Source organism: Triturus cristatus, chromosome 7, assembly GCF_964204655.1.
Source record: "Triturus cristatus chromosome 7, aTriCri1.1, whole genome shotgun sequence".
NCBI lineage: Eukaryota > Metazoa > Chordata > Amphibia > Caudata > Salamandridae > Triturus > Triturus cristatus.
Window position 1 is genome coordinate 29,353,974 of NC_140590.1, and position 15,575 is coordinate 29,369,548.

Here is a 15,575-nt window from a genome sequence, read left to right on the forward strand (position 1 = left end):
TGTTTGGAATGGTACAAGGTGTCCACTATAACTAGTGGACAGCATATACCAGGCCAACTTCTCACATTGGTGTGCACCATGAGGGATTCCAGCTTGCTATTGTTTTACCAGATAATCTCAATTAAGTGACTAACAGAAAACCACTAAAGGTACCCTCGGTACATATAATACAAGCTTTGGAATACAGTAAGTTCTACTGAACTTAGAGTTGTGTGTAAAGGGCTTAGCACACCCTTTCTACAACTCAAGACAGTTTAGTAGGCCACATTAGAGTAGGTAGCGCAATACACCACACCTCACTAGTAATGTCTTCAAGGCCAGGAACCAGTGGGTCCCTGCCAGAAGCCAATGGGCTTCTAGTTTCCAGGTATGATAACCTCCGGTTCATGGAACTGAGAGCATTATGCACTGCTAGGAAACTGAAGACAGGCACAAGTCCAACCACCCAGCATCTCATAGAGGTACTCAGGCTGGATGATCTCAGAAGACCTATAGGGTCTGAAGGGGTAGGCAGAGTGGGTGGTGCAGCAAATGAGAAAGGGCCTAGGGGTAAATCTCCCCATGACCTGACCTCTAATGCTGGCCAGGAAGATGACAATGATCTTGACCTGGAAAATCCAGCTCCCCTGGAAGATGAGGGGGAGGGCCACAATGGCCCCCTCTTTGTCCCTCCTGGAAGAGTTGGTGGTGGGCCTAGAAGGTCTAGATCTCCCTCAGTGGAGTCTAACTATTCTGGTTCATCTATAGGGACCTATATTTCCTCTAATAGGAGGTAAACCTCTCAGGAGAGGAGGGAGAGACTGCTTAAGTATGAGGAAGCTCAGCTTGAAATCAGAAGGAAGCAGTTAGCCCTAGATAAGGAGGCCCTTGAGCACTACAGAGCTAGAAAAAAGTTGGGATTAGAGTCCCATGGTGGCAGCAACATCCCTAGAGATAGGGAGAGGTCTCATGACCATAGAAACCTGAATAAGATTGTACCTCACTACCAGAGTGGGGATGACATCCACAAATAGATAACTGCACTGAAAAGGGTCTGTACAGTTCAAAGGGTACCCCAGGAGCAGTGGGCAGCAATCGTATGGCTCTCCTTTGCAGACAAAGGTGGAGATAAGCTCCTCACTGTTAGAGAGGAGGAGGCAGATGATTATAACAATCTGAAGAGTGTCTTGATTGGAGGGTTTGGCCTAACCACTGAGCAATACAGGTTAAATTTCAGGGATACTCAAAAGGCACAGAATCAAGACTGGGTAGACTTTGTAAATTGTGTTACTAAGGCTCTGGAGGGTTGGTTACTTGGCAGCAAAGTGCATGACTTCCAAGGATTGTACAATTTGAGTATGAGGGAGCAGATCCTTAATAACTGTCAAAATCAGCTGTTGCACCAGTACCTGGTGGACTCAGATCTGACCTTTCTCTAAGAATTGGGAAAGAAGGCAGACAAGTGGGTCAGAACCAGGGTGAGGCAGAAGGTACAGAACCAAGGTGGTGAACCAAAGAAGCAAGATCCTCAAAACTCTGACAAGGGTTGGGAGAAGGGTAAAGAACAGCAGTCTTCACAAGGTCCCCAACAATCTTCTTCAGGTGGGGATTCACAGTCTAACAAGGGAAAAGGCCAAAAGAAACCATGGTGCAAAGTCTGTAAGCAGAAGACCAACTGGACAACTGATTGCCCCAAGTCCAAAGACTCAACTCCAGCCACCATTGCCCCTAAGGCAACTGTTCCCCCTTAGTACAGCTACAATTGGTGGTGGTAATGTTCATAATAAGGGTGTAGTAGGGTTGACCCTGGGTTCTGAGATGGACTCTGGCCTAGTCAGAGTTCCACCTCAGGCTGCCCTGATCTGTGATGGGAGCATGGATATGCCCCCCTTTGTGAGTCTCAATAATCTGGGCAAATACAGACAGCAGCCTTTAATTAATGGAAAAGAGGCTTTGGCATTCAGGGACACAGGAGCAAGTGTCACAATGGTGACAAAAGATCTTGTGGATCCTGGACAGATTATACTTGGTGAAATGTACCAAGTTACCAATGCTAGCAAGGTCAGAACAGACCATTCTCTGGCAGTTGTTAACTTCTCCTGGGGAGGGGGAACTGGCCTTAAGAAGGTTGTGGTAAGTGCAGACCTACCAGTTGAATGCTTGCTTGGCAATGAACTAGAAACTTCAGCTTGGGCTGAAGGGAAGCCCAGGACACATGCAGAAATGTTAGGGATCCCTGCTCATGTCTTTGCTGTGACTAGGTCACAGGCCAAAATGTCTAACACTAGACAGGCCCTGGATTCTGGAAGAATGGACCAGGTGCTTCCCAAGAGGAGGAGCAGTAGGGTTAAGGTAGTGCCCCCCCCCCCCCCGACTCAGAATGCAGATCAGTCTCCTCAGGGAGATGATCTTGAGCCTGAACAAGAAACTGTCCCAGTGGAGCTTGAACCTGACCAAGTTGAGTTTGTGGGGGTAGGGGGCCCTTCCAGGGAAGATCTGAGTCAGGAGCAGAAAACCTGCCCCTCTCTTGAACCCCTCAGAAAGCAAGCTGCTGATGAGGCTGCTGGGAATGCTAGTGGCACCCATAAAGTTTATTGGGATGATGGACTCCTTTACTCAGAGAGTAGAGACTCCAAGCCTGGTGCTTCCAGGAGGTTTGTTATTTCTCTGAAATTTAGGGGCTTCCTATTGACACTAGCCCATGATATTCCTTTAGCCGGACACCTGGGCCAGAACAAGACTTGGGACAGAATTCACTGGCCCCATATTTCTGAAGACACTAAGGAGTTTTGTCGCTCCTTTGTGACCTGCCAAGCCAGTGGCAAGGCAGGTGGAACCACAGTGCCCCCCCTGGTACCACTACCTGTGGTGGGGGTTCCCTTTGAGAGGGTAGGGATTGACATTGTTGGTCCCATGGATCCTCAGACAGCACCTGGGCACATATTTATACTGGTGGTGGTGGACCATGCCACCAGGTACTCAGAAGCCATTCCCCTCAGGACCACTAAAGCACCTGTGGTGGCAAGAGCCCTCTTGGGTGTATTCTCAAGAATGGGCTTTCCTAAGGAGGTAGTATCTGAAAGAGTGGCAAACTTTATGTCAAGTTGCTTAACTGCAATGTGAAAGTAGTGTGGAGTGAATTATAAATCACCACACCCTATCACCCACAATTCAATGGTTTAGTTGAAAGGTTCAACAAAACCTTAAAGGGCATGATCAAAGGTCTCCCAGAGAAGCTTAGGCGGAGATGGGACATCCTTTTGCCCTGTCCTTTGTTTGCCTACAGGGAGGTGTCACAAAAGGGGATTGGTTACAGATCTTTTGATTTTTTGTTTGGCCATCCTGTTAGGGGTCCTTTGTGTCTGGTGAAGGAGGGATGGGAGTTACCTCTCAAACCCCCTAAACAGGACATAGTGGACTATGTACTTGGTCTCCGTTCCAGTATGGCTGAGTTCATGAAAAAGGCAACTAAAAACCTTGATGTTAGCTAGGAATTGCAAAAGGCCTGGCATGACCAAAAGGCTGTACTGACTGTCTACCAGACAGAACAGAAAGTGTGAGTGCAGGAGCCTATTGCCCCAGCAGCCCTCTAGGACAAATGAAGTGGCCCCCATACAATTGTTGAACAGAAAGGGTAGGTCACCTACTTGGTAGACCTTGGAACCCCTAGGAGTCCCCATAGGGTACTTCATGTCAACAGACTAGAACCATATGTTGACAGGGCAGACATGGGCTTGCTCATGGCTACTGATGAAGGACAGGAGGAAGAACGTGACCCACTCCCTGACCTGCTTTCTCAGAACCCTGATGATGGATCAGTAGATAGTGTAGCCTTGGCAGGCAGCCTCATAGTCCAGCAACAAACTGACTGCAGGAAACTCCCCAGCCAGTTCAGACGTATGTTTTCTCTAACTCCAAGTCAGACCACCTGGTGCACTCATGAAGTGGACACTGGGGACAGTCTGCCTGTGAAGAATAAGATCTACAGGCAACCTGACCATGTCAGGGACTGTATAAGGACAGAAGTCCAGAAGATATTGGATTTGGGAGTGATTGATCCCTCAGATAGCCCTTGGGCTAGTCCAGTGGTCCTGGTACCTAAACCTCACACCAAAGATGGCAAGATAGAGATGAGGTTGTGTGTGGACTACAGGGGTCTCAATGCAGTCACTAGGACTGAAGCCCATCCCATCCCAAGGGCAGATGAGCTAATAGATACTTTGGCCTCAGCCAAGTTTCTAAGCACATTTGACTTGACAGCTGGCTACTGGCAGATCAGACTAGCTGATGATGCAAAGACAAAGACAGCATTTTCTACCCCTGGTGGGCACTATCAATTTGTGATAATGCCCTTTGGTTTGAAGAATGCACTTGACAATTTCCAAAGGTTGGTGAATCAAGTCCACACAGGCCAGGAAGGCTATAGTGCAGCATATCTAGATGATATTGCTGTCTTTAGCTCCACCTGGGAGGATCACCTGGTACACCTGAGGAATGTTTTGGAGGCCCTACAAAAAGCAGGCCTAACTATCAAGGCTTCTAAGTGCCAGATAGGGCAGAGTCGGGTTGTGTACCTGGGCCACCTTGTAGGTGGAGGCCAGGTTCAACCATTGCAGAGCAAAATCCAGACCATCATGGACTGGGTTGCTCCAACTACCCAGACTCAGGTGAGTGCCTTCTTAGGCCTGACTGGGTACTATAGAATATTTGTCAAGGGGTATGGATCAATAGTAACACCCCTGAATGACTCAACCTCTAAGAAAATGCCCAAAAAGGTTCAGTGGACAGCTAGCTGTCAAAAGGCATTTGATGACCTGAAGGAGGCCATGTGCACTGCTCCCATTCTGCAAAGTCCTGACTACTCCAAAATGTTCATTGTCCAAACAGATGCATCTGAGTTGGGAGTAGGGGCTGTACTGTCACATTTGAATGATGAAGGTCAGGATCAACCAGTAGCTTTCATAAGCAAAAGGTTGACCCCCAGAGAGAAACGTTGGTCAGCCATTGAGAGGGAGGCCTTTGCTGTGGTTTCGGACCTGAAGAAGTTGAGGCCATACTTGTTTGTTACTCACTTCATTGTTCAGACTGACCATAAGCCCATCTTATGGCTAAAACAGATGAAGGGTGAAAACTCCAAACTTCTCAGATGGTCCATTTCCCTACAGGGGATGGACTATACAGTGGAACATAGACCTGGGAGTCACCATGTCAATGCAGATGGACTCTCCAGATATTTCCACTTAGAACATGAAGTCTCAACTGGTCAAGATTAGTTTAATGTCCCTGCGTTTGGGGGGGGGGGTTGTCTAGGAGAGTAGGATCTGCCTCTTATGGTTACCCCCACTTTTTGCTGGTGTTTCACTGTTTTTCGACTTTAGTCTGGCTGGGACCCTGCTATTCAGGGCCCCAGCCTAGCTGCTTCCTCTCTAAATTGATTGCATGTACTTTAGGTACACCACAGATTGGACCCTGAGTTACCCTTGTGAGTCCCTAGTATATGGTATACTATGTACCCAGGGCATAGGTACCTCAGAGGCCTACCTGGGGCTGAAGCATGTATTATGCCACCACTGGACAGCCACACAAAATGACACCACAGGTCTGCTACTGCAGCCTGGGTAAGGTGGTGCATGCACCCCTTACTGAGGTATAGATTCACTATACCTCACCTAAGACTGCACATACAAACCTATCAGTCACTCCTATGGCAGGCCTTAACAATCCTGAAGGCAGAGTGCTTGGTTATATGTGAGAGGGTGGCCAGGCATGAGCTGAGCCCCTCTGCAGCCTTCGGAATCTTTTCTCCGGGGTTGTCAGCGGTGCAGCCTGACCATATACTCTTAAGTGCATTATATCTTAAACGGTTAATGCCAACTTTGGACTGGCTGCATGGAAACATGTCGTGTTTGGTGTCAAACACCTAGGAATCATACCCCCACATCAGTTCTTGATGTGAGGATATGACCCCACCCTTCTAGAGGGAGAGACATGGCAGTACTGGTATACCCAGTAGAAACTTAACAGAGCTCTGGCATCACAAAATGGATGCTGCAGCCACAGACACAAGTCGAGCCTCCTGCTGCTGACCGAAACTCCGGCAGGGGAGGCCTGGACAATAGGTTTCCTGTCACAGGGAGGTGTAACCACCTTCCAGACAGGCTGATGTGTATTGGTGCCGGGTGGGAGCACTCTCAGAGTGCTTTAAAGTCCTGCACTGGGGCTACATTTGGTATCCCTGTGCATAGTCCAGCTCAAACCGGTTCAGGGGCTTTCAGCCCCTGCTCTGGCGCGAAACTGGACAAAGGAAAATGGGTGTAGCCACCCCTCTTTCCAAACCCTTCCATAGGTGGGTTCCCAGAGCTATTCCAACCCCTTCCTCTCTTATAAGTAAGGAACCTCTGTAACCAGAACTTTAGATATCCCTGGATGAAACTCTGAAGCTGATTCCTGGATCTTTGATGCTCTACTAAAGACTAGAGGACTGAAGAAATCTCCCTTGGGGTCAAGGAGTGACTCCCCTGCTTGGCAGGCACCAACGAAGCATTTTGCCGGTCTGCATCTCCGAAGCTCCTGCCGGTCTCTGAAGTATTTGCAGCCCAGAAAGAGAATTTCCAGACATCTCAGAGGCTGACCCGAGTCCCCAGCAAAGCTGAGGCCTGCAGCCCTTGTGAGTAGCGTAGAACCAGAACTCCTGGTCACTGAGCACTTTTGCAAGTGCATTGACTTCTTGACATCTCTTGAAGTCGTGCTTGGGTTTTGTTATAGCCACCACCTCGACCAAAGAATCAACCGAAGATTGTTGGCCTAGTCACCCCGAGTGACCCGTGGGCTATCATTTTGTGTTTCCTCTCAAGGTCCCTTCACGATCCCTGGTCCGTCAACTGGTGGGTCCCTATGAAGGTAACTTTGATTTTCCTTGGGCTTCTCTGGTTGCTCCAGATGTGCCCTGACTCCCAACCAAGTGGTGAGTCCCTCAGACCTTGCTGGTCTGCACCGAAGCATCTTTCTCCTTTCTGCATGGGTTGCTGTTGCCAAGGCTTGCTGTGTCCAATCCAGGCACCGACGCTGCAGCACTCGACATTCTTTGTGGCACAGCTCGAATCCAGCTCCTGGTCATCCTCAACGCCTCCTGATTCTCGCGGCTGAAGAGTCAAGCTTCACCTTCTTCACCTGAAACACCCGACATCGGTGGGCATCTGCCTCTCGTCTTCCTGGTCACTGGCAAGTGACCCAAACTCTGTCCCCTCTGCTTTCAGGTTTTTCTCATCTTCGATTCAGGCTTGGATCTCTGTATACACTTCGCACCTTCCCGGCAGCAGCACTTTCTTGCCAGCTTCCATTGAAATCAATGACGCCACCCGGCACCATTTGACACCTGTGCACCTGGCATCACTGGGTAAGGTAACACGAGTACTCCGGTGCTCCCGTGGGTGTTGGCCCTAGAACTTCCTAAGTCCCAAAGGGTTTGGTCCTAGTTCGTTCCTAAGTGTCCCTAATCTTACAAAATCTAACCGCGACTTTCCCCATAGAAGCTAACGGGAGCACGCGGCTGTGTTCTCACACTGCACACAGCCCCCGTGTGTCCCCTGTGTCATTACCTTGGGTGGTTCCTTGGAGTCCCAGTGATTCTACAGGCTCTAGGCCTTGTGTCTAGTTAAGGAGCTCGCGGCTGTGTTCTCACAATGCACACAGCCCCCGTGGGTCCCCTGTTTCATTACCTTGGGTGGTTCCTTGGGGTCCCAGTGATTCTACAGGCTCTAGGCCTTGTGTCTAGTTAAGTCGTGGTTCTTATACCACTATTTTAGTATATGGTTTGGCTCACCCCTAGGGTCTAACGTGTATTTGTGCTTATTACTGTCATATTTGAAGTGTAACTTATGTGTTTTGACCTCTAGTCTCATAAAGAGACTAGGAGGGTGTGTTTAGAAATAAATACATATATTTTATATACATACCTGGTGTGGTTGTCTTTCATTTAGCCTTTCAAGAGATTATAGACTGGTAAAACAAGCTGCTTTACATTCCTTCAAGACTGAGCCTGAAGGCTGCTCTCCATAGCTACCACTAGGATAGCTTTCAATAAAGGTTGTCTTTAACCTATAACTAGGGGTGGTCGGAATTTGCGAAAGTGACTTTTGCAAATTATTGCGAAAATGTTAAAAATCTCCGCAAACACGCGGAAATATCGCAAAGATGCGGAAGTTTTTTTCCCGCCCGTTCGCGGTATTTTCTGCGTGGTTGCGGCTCGCCAACTTACCCATGCGGTTGCTCGCGGGCGCGGCCATCTTGTTTTCACTCTTCTCGCGGTGCATGATCGCGAGAAGAAAGACGTGATCGCGCGACCAATGACATTACTGCGGGCGCGAACTGTCGCGAGACAGCGCAAATGGCTATAAACAATCCAACATCTCGTGGAGAAAGCGACCGGATCGGGAAAACTTGTCGGCGAACGCGGGGATTCAGGTAAGGCGATTGTGCGCGCGTGAGAATGTATTATTTTACAGCGCGAGCAAGAAACAAATTATCGCTAAGCTGCGGAATGCGGAAATTTTGACATTTTCGCGCTCTTCGCGGAACGCAAAAATTTCAAATTATCGCAATTTCCGCGAGCGGAACGGAAATTTAGCCCAGGCCTACCTATAACCAATAAGTGGTTGTTTGGACTGGTACAAGGTGCCCACTAGAACTAGTGGACAGCATATACCAGGCCAACGTCTCACAGTGAGGGCCTAACAGAAATGCACCTCTGTGTGTCTGGCTGTTTCAGAGCATGTGGGGGGACAGAAAAATACAGGTTGGAAGGAGAAAGAAAGAAGAGATAGCGGATGGCGACAAGCGAAACAGAAGGAGATGGGAAGGATAATGCAGATATACATGTGAACGATGAACAAAGACATTGTATTTGGGTTTCTGTATGACCAAGATCTTAATGAAGAAACATCTGAGAGAAAGAAAAGACACCGACATTAGTAAAATAAAGGCGTGAGACAGAGGAAGACACTTGAGAGGTGCTAAACACACCGACACTAACAGCAGATGAGACAAACACTGGAAACGCAATAGGTCTCGCATTTGTTTGAGTTAGAGGTATTGACATTGTAAATGGCAATGTCTTTTACTGTTATGGAGTGTATGTATGTGGTCTGTAGGGGAATAATGTGGGTTGGATTGGAATTTTAAGTTGTGGAATTGTGTGGCGTGGAACTGTGTGGTGTGAAGTGGATTTGTGGAGCGGAATTATGTGGCATAGTGTGCAGTGGAATTATGTGGATAGTAATTATGTGGTATTGAGTGTACTGGAATTATATGGCATGGGAGCATAATTATGTGGAATGGTATTTTGTGTTGTGGAGTATGATGGGTAATTAGCGTGCAATAAAAAAGGCTGATTGATTTTAATATGTTTTCTTCCAAACTCAAATCCACTGATGAACAGTAAAATCTAGACCTCAACAGAAAGTCTGTCCCTCTGTGTTATTAAACATGATGCACTAGCGGTAAAAGGTGATAGGTAGCACATCTCAGGCTTACTAGAAATGCACAGTTTAATCCCTTATTCAAGGTCAGTGTTTAAGGCGGCATGGAAAGCAATCACAACAGCAGTTATCCTCTTTTCTGCACTCGTCATAACCAAAGTTCTAACCAATGTCTTGACTGATTAAAGTTAATGAACAACTATTGAATAGCAACATACATTTCCGACGCGTGATAATGTTACCAATCATACAGCTAGCTGGGTGTCTAGCGAGGCTTGTGAGTTATGCATGGCAGTAAATAACACAAACAAAATTAGTTAACTTGTCAGCTTCTACCTTGTATGTCTCCAGGCGTTAAAGTATAATTTTTAAAATGACCTTTAATGCTTGTTGCGTGTTTCCAACAACAGCGCCCCGGGCCAAAACTTACCTGACCACGTTTGTATGCTTTAATGAACACTGCTGTGCTGTAACAGAGCACGTTTGTGCATGGGTGGGAGTGGGACCCGCGGAGAGGCAGCAAGAACAAGGAGGGGGCAAGGGGGGTGCAAACGAAGGCAGGGAGAGGTTAAGACTGACTATAAAGCACTGGTAGGAGAGAAGCGAGTGAACACGAAAAGTTGTTTGATATTGAAACACACTTAAAAGGTTTCTCACAAGTGTAAATGGTCTTTTAAGAACAAAAGACTCATGGAGCAGCAGAGCACCCTGGTCGCAGCAGCTCCGATCAGAGCACAGCAGCGTGTCTCTTCCAGCTACAGCTGAAGAAGGAAATGAAAGGGGGCAGAGTGGCAGCCACAACAATTAATGCAAATTGCTCTCCATTCCAAACGGAGCCTGCGAGCTGCCTTACAGTTGTTGCTTTTCTGCTTAGATTAATTTGATCAGCAAACACTAAACGTTTCTGAGCGTTCTGCAATATTAAGGTTTCAAAGTGACAGTCATCTCTGCTCACATTGGTGTATGGCAGTACACGCAAATCTCCCTTCACATGGTGATAGCAAACCCTGAAACTAAACAAAGCGTGCTCACTGGATAACAAGCAGAGCCTGAAAAAACCAGCAGCAATTGACACTGTTTAACACATAATAAAATCTTACCACTTAAGCAGCACCATATCACAACAACAGGGCAAGGAAGGGATGGGAGGGAAGATGCATGAACTCACAACATATCATGAGCAGGAAAGAAATTTAAAACAAGCATTGGCATAGCCAATAGGTCTCTCCTCTGGGACCTTATAAGTGTTTAGTTATCCAGCACAATATCCTTGGTGCAACAACATCAACTGTTGCGTGGCTAAACACTTCTAAGGTCCCAAAGGCGAGACCTATTGGCTGTGCCAATGCTTGTTTTGGGATTGCTTTCTGCCCTGTTTTGGAGCCGCTTTTAATCTAGCTATACATTGCAGACTAAGGTTGAAGACTACACGATGAACACAACAGTGAAAATATAAACAATAGCAATTTGAAGCACTACTACCCCCTCCCTTAGGGCCCCAGTCGTTCTAGTGCCCCACCGGTATTTAAACTAGCCTTTATCTCCAATACCATTACATTATGGACATTTTTAGAATTAGTTTCAGTTATGTGTTGGGGCAACTGTTAATCCAGCTATACATTGCACAATATGGTTGAAAACTACACTATAAGAAAGTAAGAAATAAGGAAATTTGGAAGATAGAAGTAGGGTGAGGTCAACAACAAAAATCGAAAGAAATAAAATGGACTTAAACAAAATAGAAAACTGTTGGAAAAAATGTATGAATAGGATAGAGGAGGAGAGAACATTGAAATTAACAAGAGTGCTAGGGGCTGTAGGAAATATTAAGCAAGCTATTTTGCTTCTTATAAGATAGTGCGAGGATGACCCGCTGCTTGCACCAGGAATCGAACAGTGAGCCTTGTGCTACAGAGTTAGCTGCTGTGGCCGCAGCGCTATACTTTATGTAAATAATAGCAAGGGAGAAAATAAAAATATAAATAAGGCTACACGAGTGCAAACTCTTTCAAAAGCTTACGCACCTTGTTTAAAAAAGCGAAAAGTGTGAGTATGACAAAAATTCTGTGGCAATCCTTAGTTCCTCATAATTACAAATAACTAAAGGTCATCTGCAGGTAACAAAATATGTTTCTTGTGTAAAAATGTTAAACATAGTAAAAAGTCCACATGTGGCAGACAGCTGGACGCTAAAGTAAAAAAAGCACCACTTAATACAGATTTGTTTTTATTTTTTTGGGTTAATAGTGGGGTTAGGTGGGCAAAAACGCCATTGTGAAGGTAATTTATAAACTTTAGTTAAAGCTCTTTGAAATGCGCAGTCACCTTCTTGCTAAAAGAAAGAAATGTGCGTACGCACCAAGAAGTCTGGAAAAGTGGGAGACGTTGCTGCCGTTTATGCAATGTTTGTAAAGGTGATAATGCATGCATATTTTATCGTTAAGAGATAAGATTGGCTAAGACGAAAGGTCTGTGGGGGTGTGAATGGGTTAAATTGAGTCTGTATTTGTTGAACGAAAAGCTTAGCCTGCAAAAAAAGAGCAAGAGACAGAGTGCGAGCGAAAGAGAGAGTGAGTGAGGGGGGAATAAAAAAAACACGGCCTGCGCTGTGCTTAAGAACTGTGAATGACTAATGCTGAAACAAGTAGCAGCTGTTTTCAAGCACACTCATGCTTGTGGCGCCATCTGCCTTGTGGGAGCGAGCAACGGCCAATTAGCACGCACGCCGCTGCTCTCTCCTGCAAGGTGGATGCCGCCACAAGCACGAGTTTTTGCTTGAAAATGAGCAGACCGATGGTTAAGGCCCTCCTAGAGCAGCGCATGCGCACTGCCTAGGCGAGACCTAAAAAGAGTACCCCAAGAAAAGATAAACAAGCAAGGCTTAAAAATACAGTAATTAGTCCCTACTCTGTGGGAGGAAACCAACCACCAAAAGAAGGGACAAAGAATAAGGACTGACCAGTTGGAAGCAAGGATTTTTAAAGAGGTACGTATATAAAGTATATACTAAAGGATATACAACAGGTTTCGAAAGCTCGACCTAAAAAAACACAGACGAGGGAGAGTGAGAAAGCAGTCAGAAAAAGGTGACAGGCCAATGGAAAAGAATTCTGAAAGAGAGGGACAAATATGTGAGAGAGAGGCTTGATGAAGAGACAAATAGATGAGAAAGAGGCAGGCGAGAGAGAGGGAGAGGCAAGTTAAAGAAGAGATGAAGAGACAGCAACAAATAAGGAGACATCAGTGAGTATGATGATAAAAGAGAGAGGTGGGAAAGAGAGAAAGGTGACAGCAACAAGTCTAAATCTATGGCAATCACACAATCATAGTATTACTGAATATAGCAGTATCCACCATGTATTCATTCTTTCAGTAGGTGGAGAAGTAGGAAAAGAGCATTGTAAACACAGCATTGAAGTTGGTCATATTGTTTTAGAAGACTGGCAAGGAAAGCAAGACATGAGGGGAACAAGACATTATGTTAATGAGTTAAATTGTACATAGGGAATGAGTGTTAGCACACTAGTGCTTGAGCCAAATTTGCTACAAACCCCCTTGTGGCACATAATGTGTGTTCCTGGTTTGGTGATTGCTGTGTCTCTGGAACATCTTGGTGGCATCATGGCTTAAATAAAAATGTAGTTACCTTTGTAATGCTTTCTGTTTGTCAACCTTGCACCTTTGTCCTATGTTTTCACTAGAATGCTATTTGCTCAAAGGTCATATAATATCACTTATTGTGATATCACGGGGGTCAAAGGGCACAAAAAGTCACTTCTGCTATACTTGGCACTTTGGTGAACTGACGTGTATGTTTGCATACATCAGACTGACTCAGCCTAAACCATAACAGCAATGGTCTATTCTCCGGCGAGAAAGATGAATAGAAACTCAACATTCATGATATACATTTCATTGACATCAAGCCCTTGCAAACGTTTCCCCCAGTAGGTTTGTCTTACCTGTTAGGATGCACCACAGCAGCCTTTGGTTCCAACTAGGCCAAAGTCCACTTGATAACATCGTGTTGAATTGAGTGTAACTTTCCATCTTATAGAGGTCACTTCGTGTTTGGAGTGAAAGGAATCCTCCGATCCACTGACATTCCTGTGTGGGAGGAGGAATAAATTACTGTGACTGGAAAGTCATTTTCAGGTTTGGTTTCAGAAAATTGTCTTAAGGCTATAACTAATGAGATGATTTGTTTGAATAACAGCCATCAACATGTTTCCAATCACACCTGTCATGTCACAGTCTTCGTCAGGACATACATTGGGGAGAGGATGTGGTCTGATGGCTAGACTGCCAACTTTGGAGCTTGGAAACCAAGGTTCGAGCCTCGGGGTCGACTCCACATCCTCTGATTCTGGGCAAATCACTTAATCTCCTCGTGCCTACCAAAAAAAAAACATGAATGTGTCCTTGTGAAACGTAACTAGCGCTCATGTAAAGTGCTCCAATACCTAAGGGGAGAGTTCATGATATATAAATCTGCAACAAAAAAAAGAAAAAAATACACCATTTGCCAAATTTTCACTGGTAGAACAAAGAGTTCCAGCTCCTTTAAAGACCCCTCTCAGCTCTGTGTTTCTGTAATGAGGTAGTGACGCATCTGGGAGGAAATGGATTATTGAGCGGGTCTCTTCACATGTAAGGGAGAGGTGGCCATAAAGGGAGGACTACTGCCGCAGCGAGCACGCATCGCCCTGTGCCTGAACATGAAAAGAGGACTTTATTACAACATTGAAACCTCTTTTCTAGTGCCTAATTTGAGCCGGTGGGTTATGGTGCTTCGCACCGGCACATAATTATCAAGACCGGAGATTGTGACAGTCTGCCACAATGTGCTGCAGTCTGACTAATTTAGAGATGACCACAACAACAGTTAAATATTCAGTATACATTAAAAATTACTATTACCTGCCGCCCAACCCATTCTTTTTGATTTGGGGGCCTGGAGTAGTCTGAATTGTCACACTTGTAGGTATGTAATGGCAGTAGTTGTGTGGTTACAATCACTGCCAGCATGGCAGGGGCAATGTGTGGTGCAAGCTGCTGTGCCTTCCTGACGAGAGCCCTGGCCCTTATTGTTTTACGTGTTAAGCACTGTTTGTGTATCATTTTGAAGTTGTTTAGTGCACCCTTATATTTTTAGGCCGAGCTAGACAGTGCATGCACTTTCTCTTCAAGACCTGCTGTAATCAGTCTGTGGACTTCTAGTCCATCCTCTTTCTTGACATTGCTTTTCATTTCTCTATGTCAGTGTCCTTTAAAAATCCTTGCTTGCTAATGGTCAGTCCTGCTTCTTTGTCCCTTCTTGCTGACTCCCCTGCCGTGCTTCCTGGTCCTTTAGAGTTTCCCACTCGATTTCTGCTGTAACCTTTATCATGTAATATTGAAAACTCTTGCATCTTTCCAACTCCCTTAAAGAGCTGCTCGTTCTGGCTTGGAATTCATGGGCACGGTCTTACCTCTCCGAATCACCGTTGCCATCCCTCCTGCTGATTTAATTTGTGTAAATGTAGTCAGCTGTAACAAGTTGAAGCCAGCATTGCCCAGTTTAAATAAATGTTTGTGTTCTGAACTTATGCCTTACTTTAACTGCTGCTTTCGCTGTGTTATTAGCATTCTTTAAACGGGCTTTCTTCCCATTTACTAGAAACAGTGGTACAAAGTGTGAGGCAAAGTCCTTGCAGGCTAAATCTGTTCTCTATACTCCCGGCCCCCCACCCCCTTGTGGAGTTGTTTGATTGCAGCTCTTTTCACTCTCCTCCCCTGCATCAAAGGCTCTTGGAAAAATAAGGTCAGAAGAAACCATTGACCTTAAGAAAAAAAACAGCCTCCTTTTAAAAGAAAACACAGCTGCTGCTGCACCAGAAAACATGTCATGGTGGGTTATATATTCTTTTGCAATGTAACCTTCATCAAAAATGTTTAAATTGAATGTATTATCAAAAATTCTCCCATTCTTGGAAGCTGACATGCAGTTAGATGGCACACTTTATTTTGCCGTCTTCAGCCACTGATATTTCACCAGTTTTGCCGAGGAGGAAATCCATTTGATGTCTGAGTAGCAATTAGCAGTACATCTTTAGATGTCACAATTCTGGAAGCACATTA

At 45.7% G+C, this 15,575-nt stretch overlaps 1 protein-coding gene across 2 annotated transcripts in view; it reads right to left on the reverse strand.

Moving 5' to 3' along the window:
* Positions 1-15,575, reverse strand: part of LOC146808731 (cell adhesion molecule CEACAM6-like) — a 457,492-nt gene that overhangs the window by 368,139 nt on the left and 73,778 nt on the right. For both annotated transcript variants that reach the window (XM_085615540.1, XM_085615542.1), the window contains exon 2: positions 13,418-13,562. In XM_085615540.1, the coding sequence (XP_085471666.1) occupies positions 13,418-13,505 (88 nt within the window). In that variant the 5' untranslated portion in view covers positions 13,506-13,562. The remainder of the gene's footprint in view (positions 1-13,417; positions 13,563-15,575) is intronic.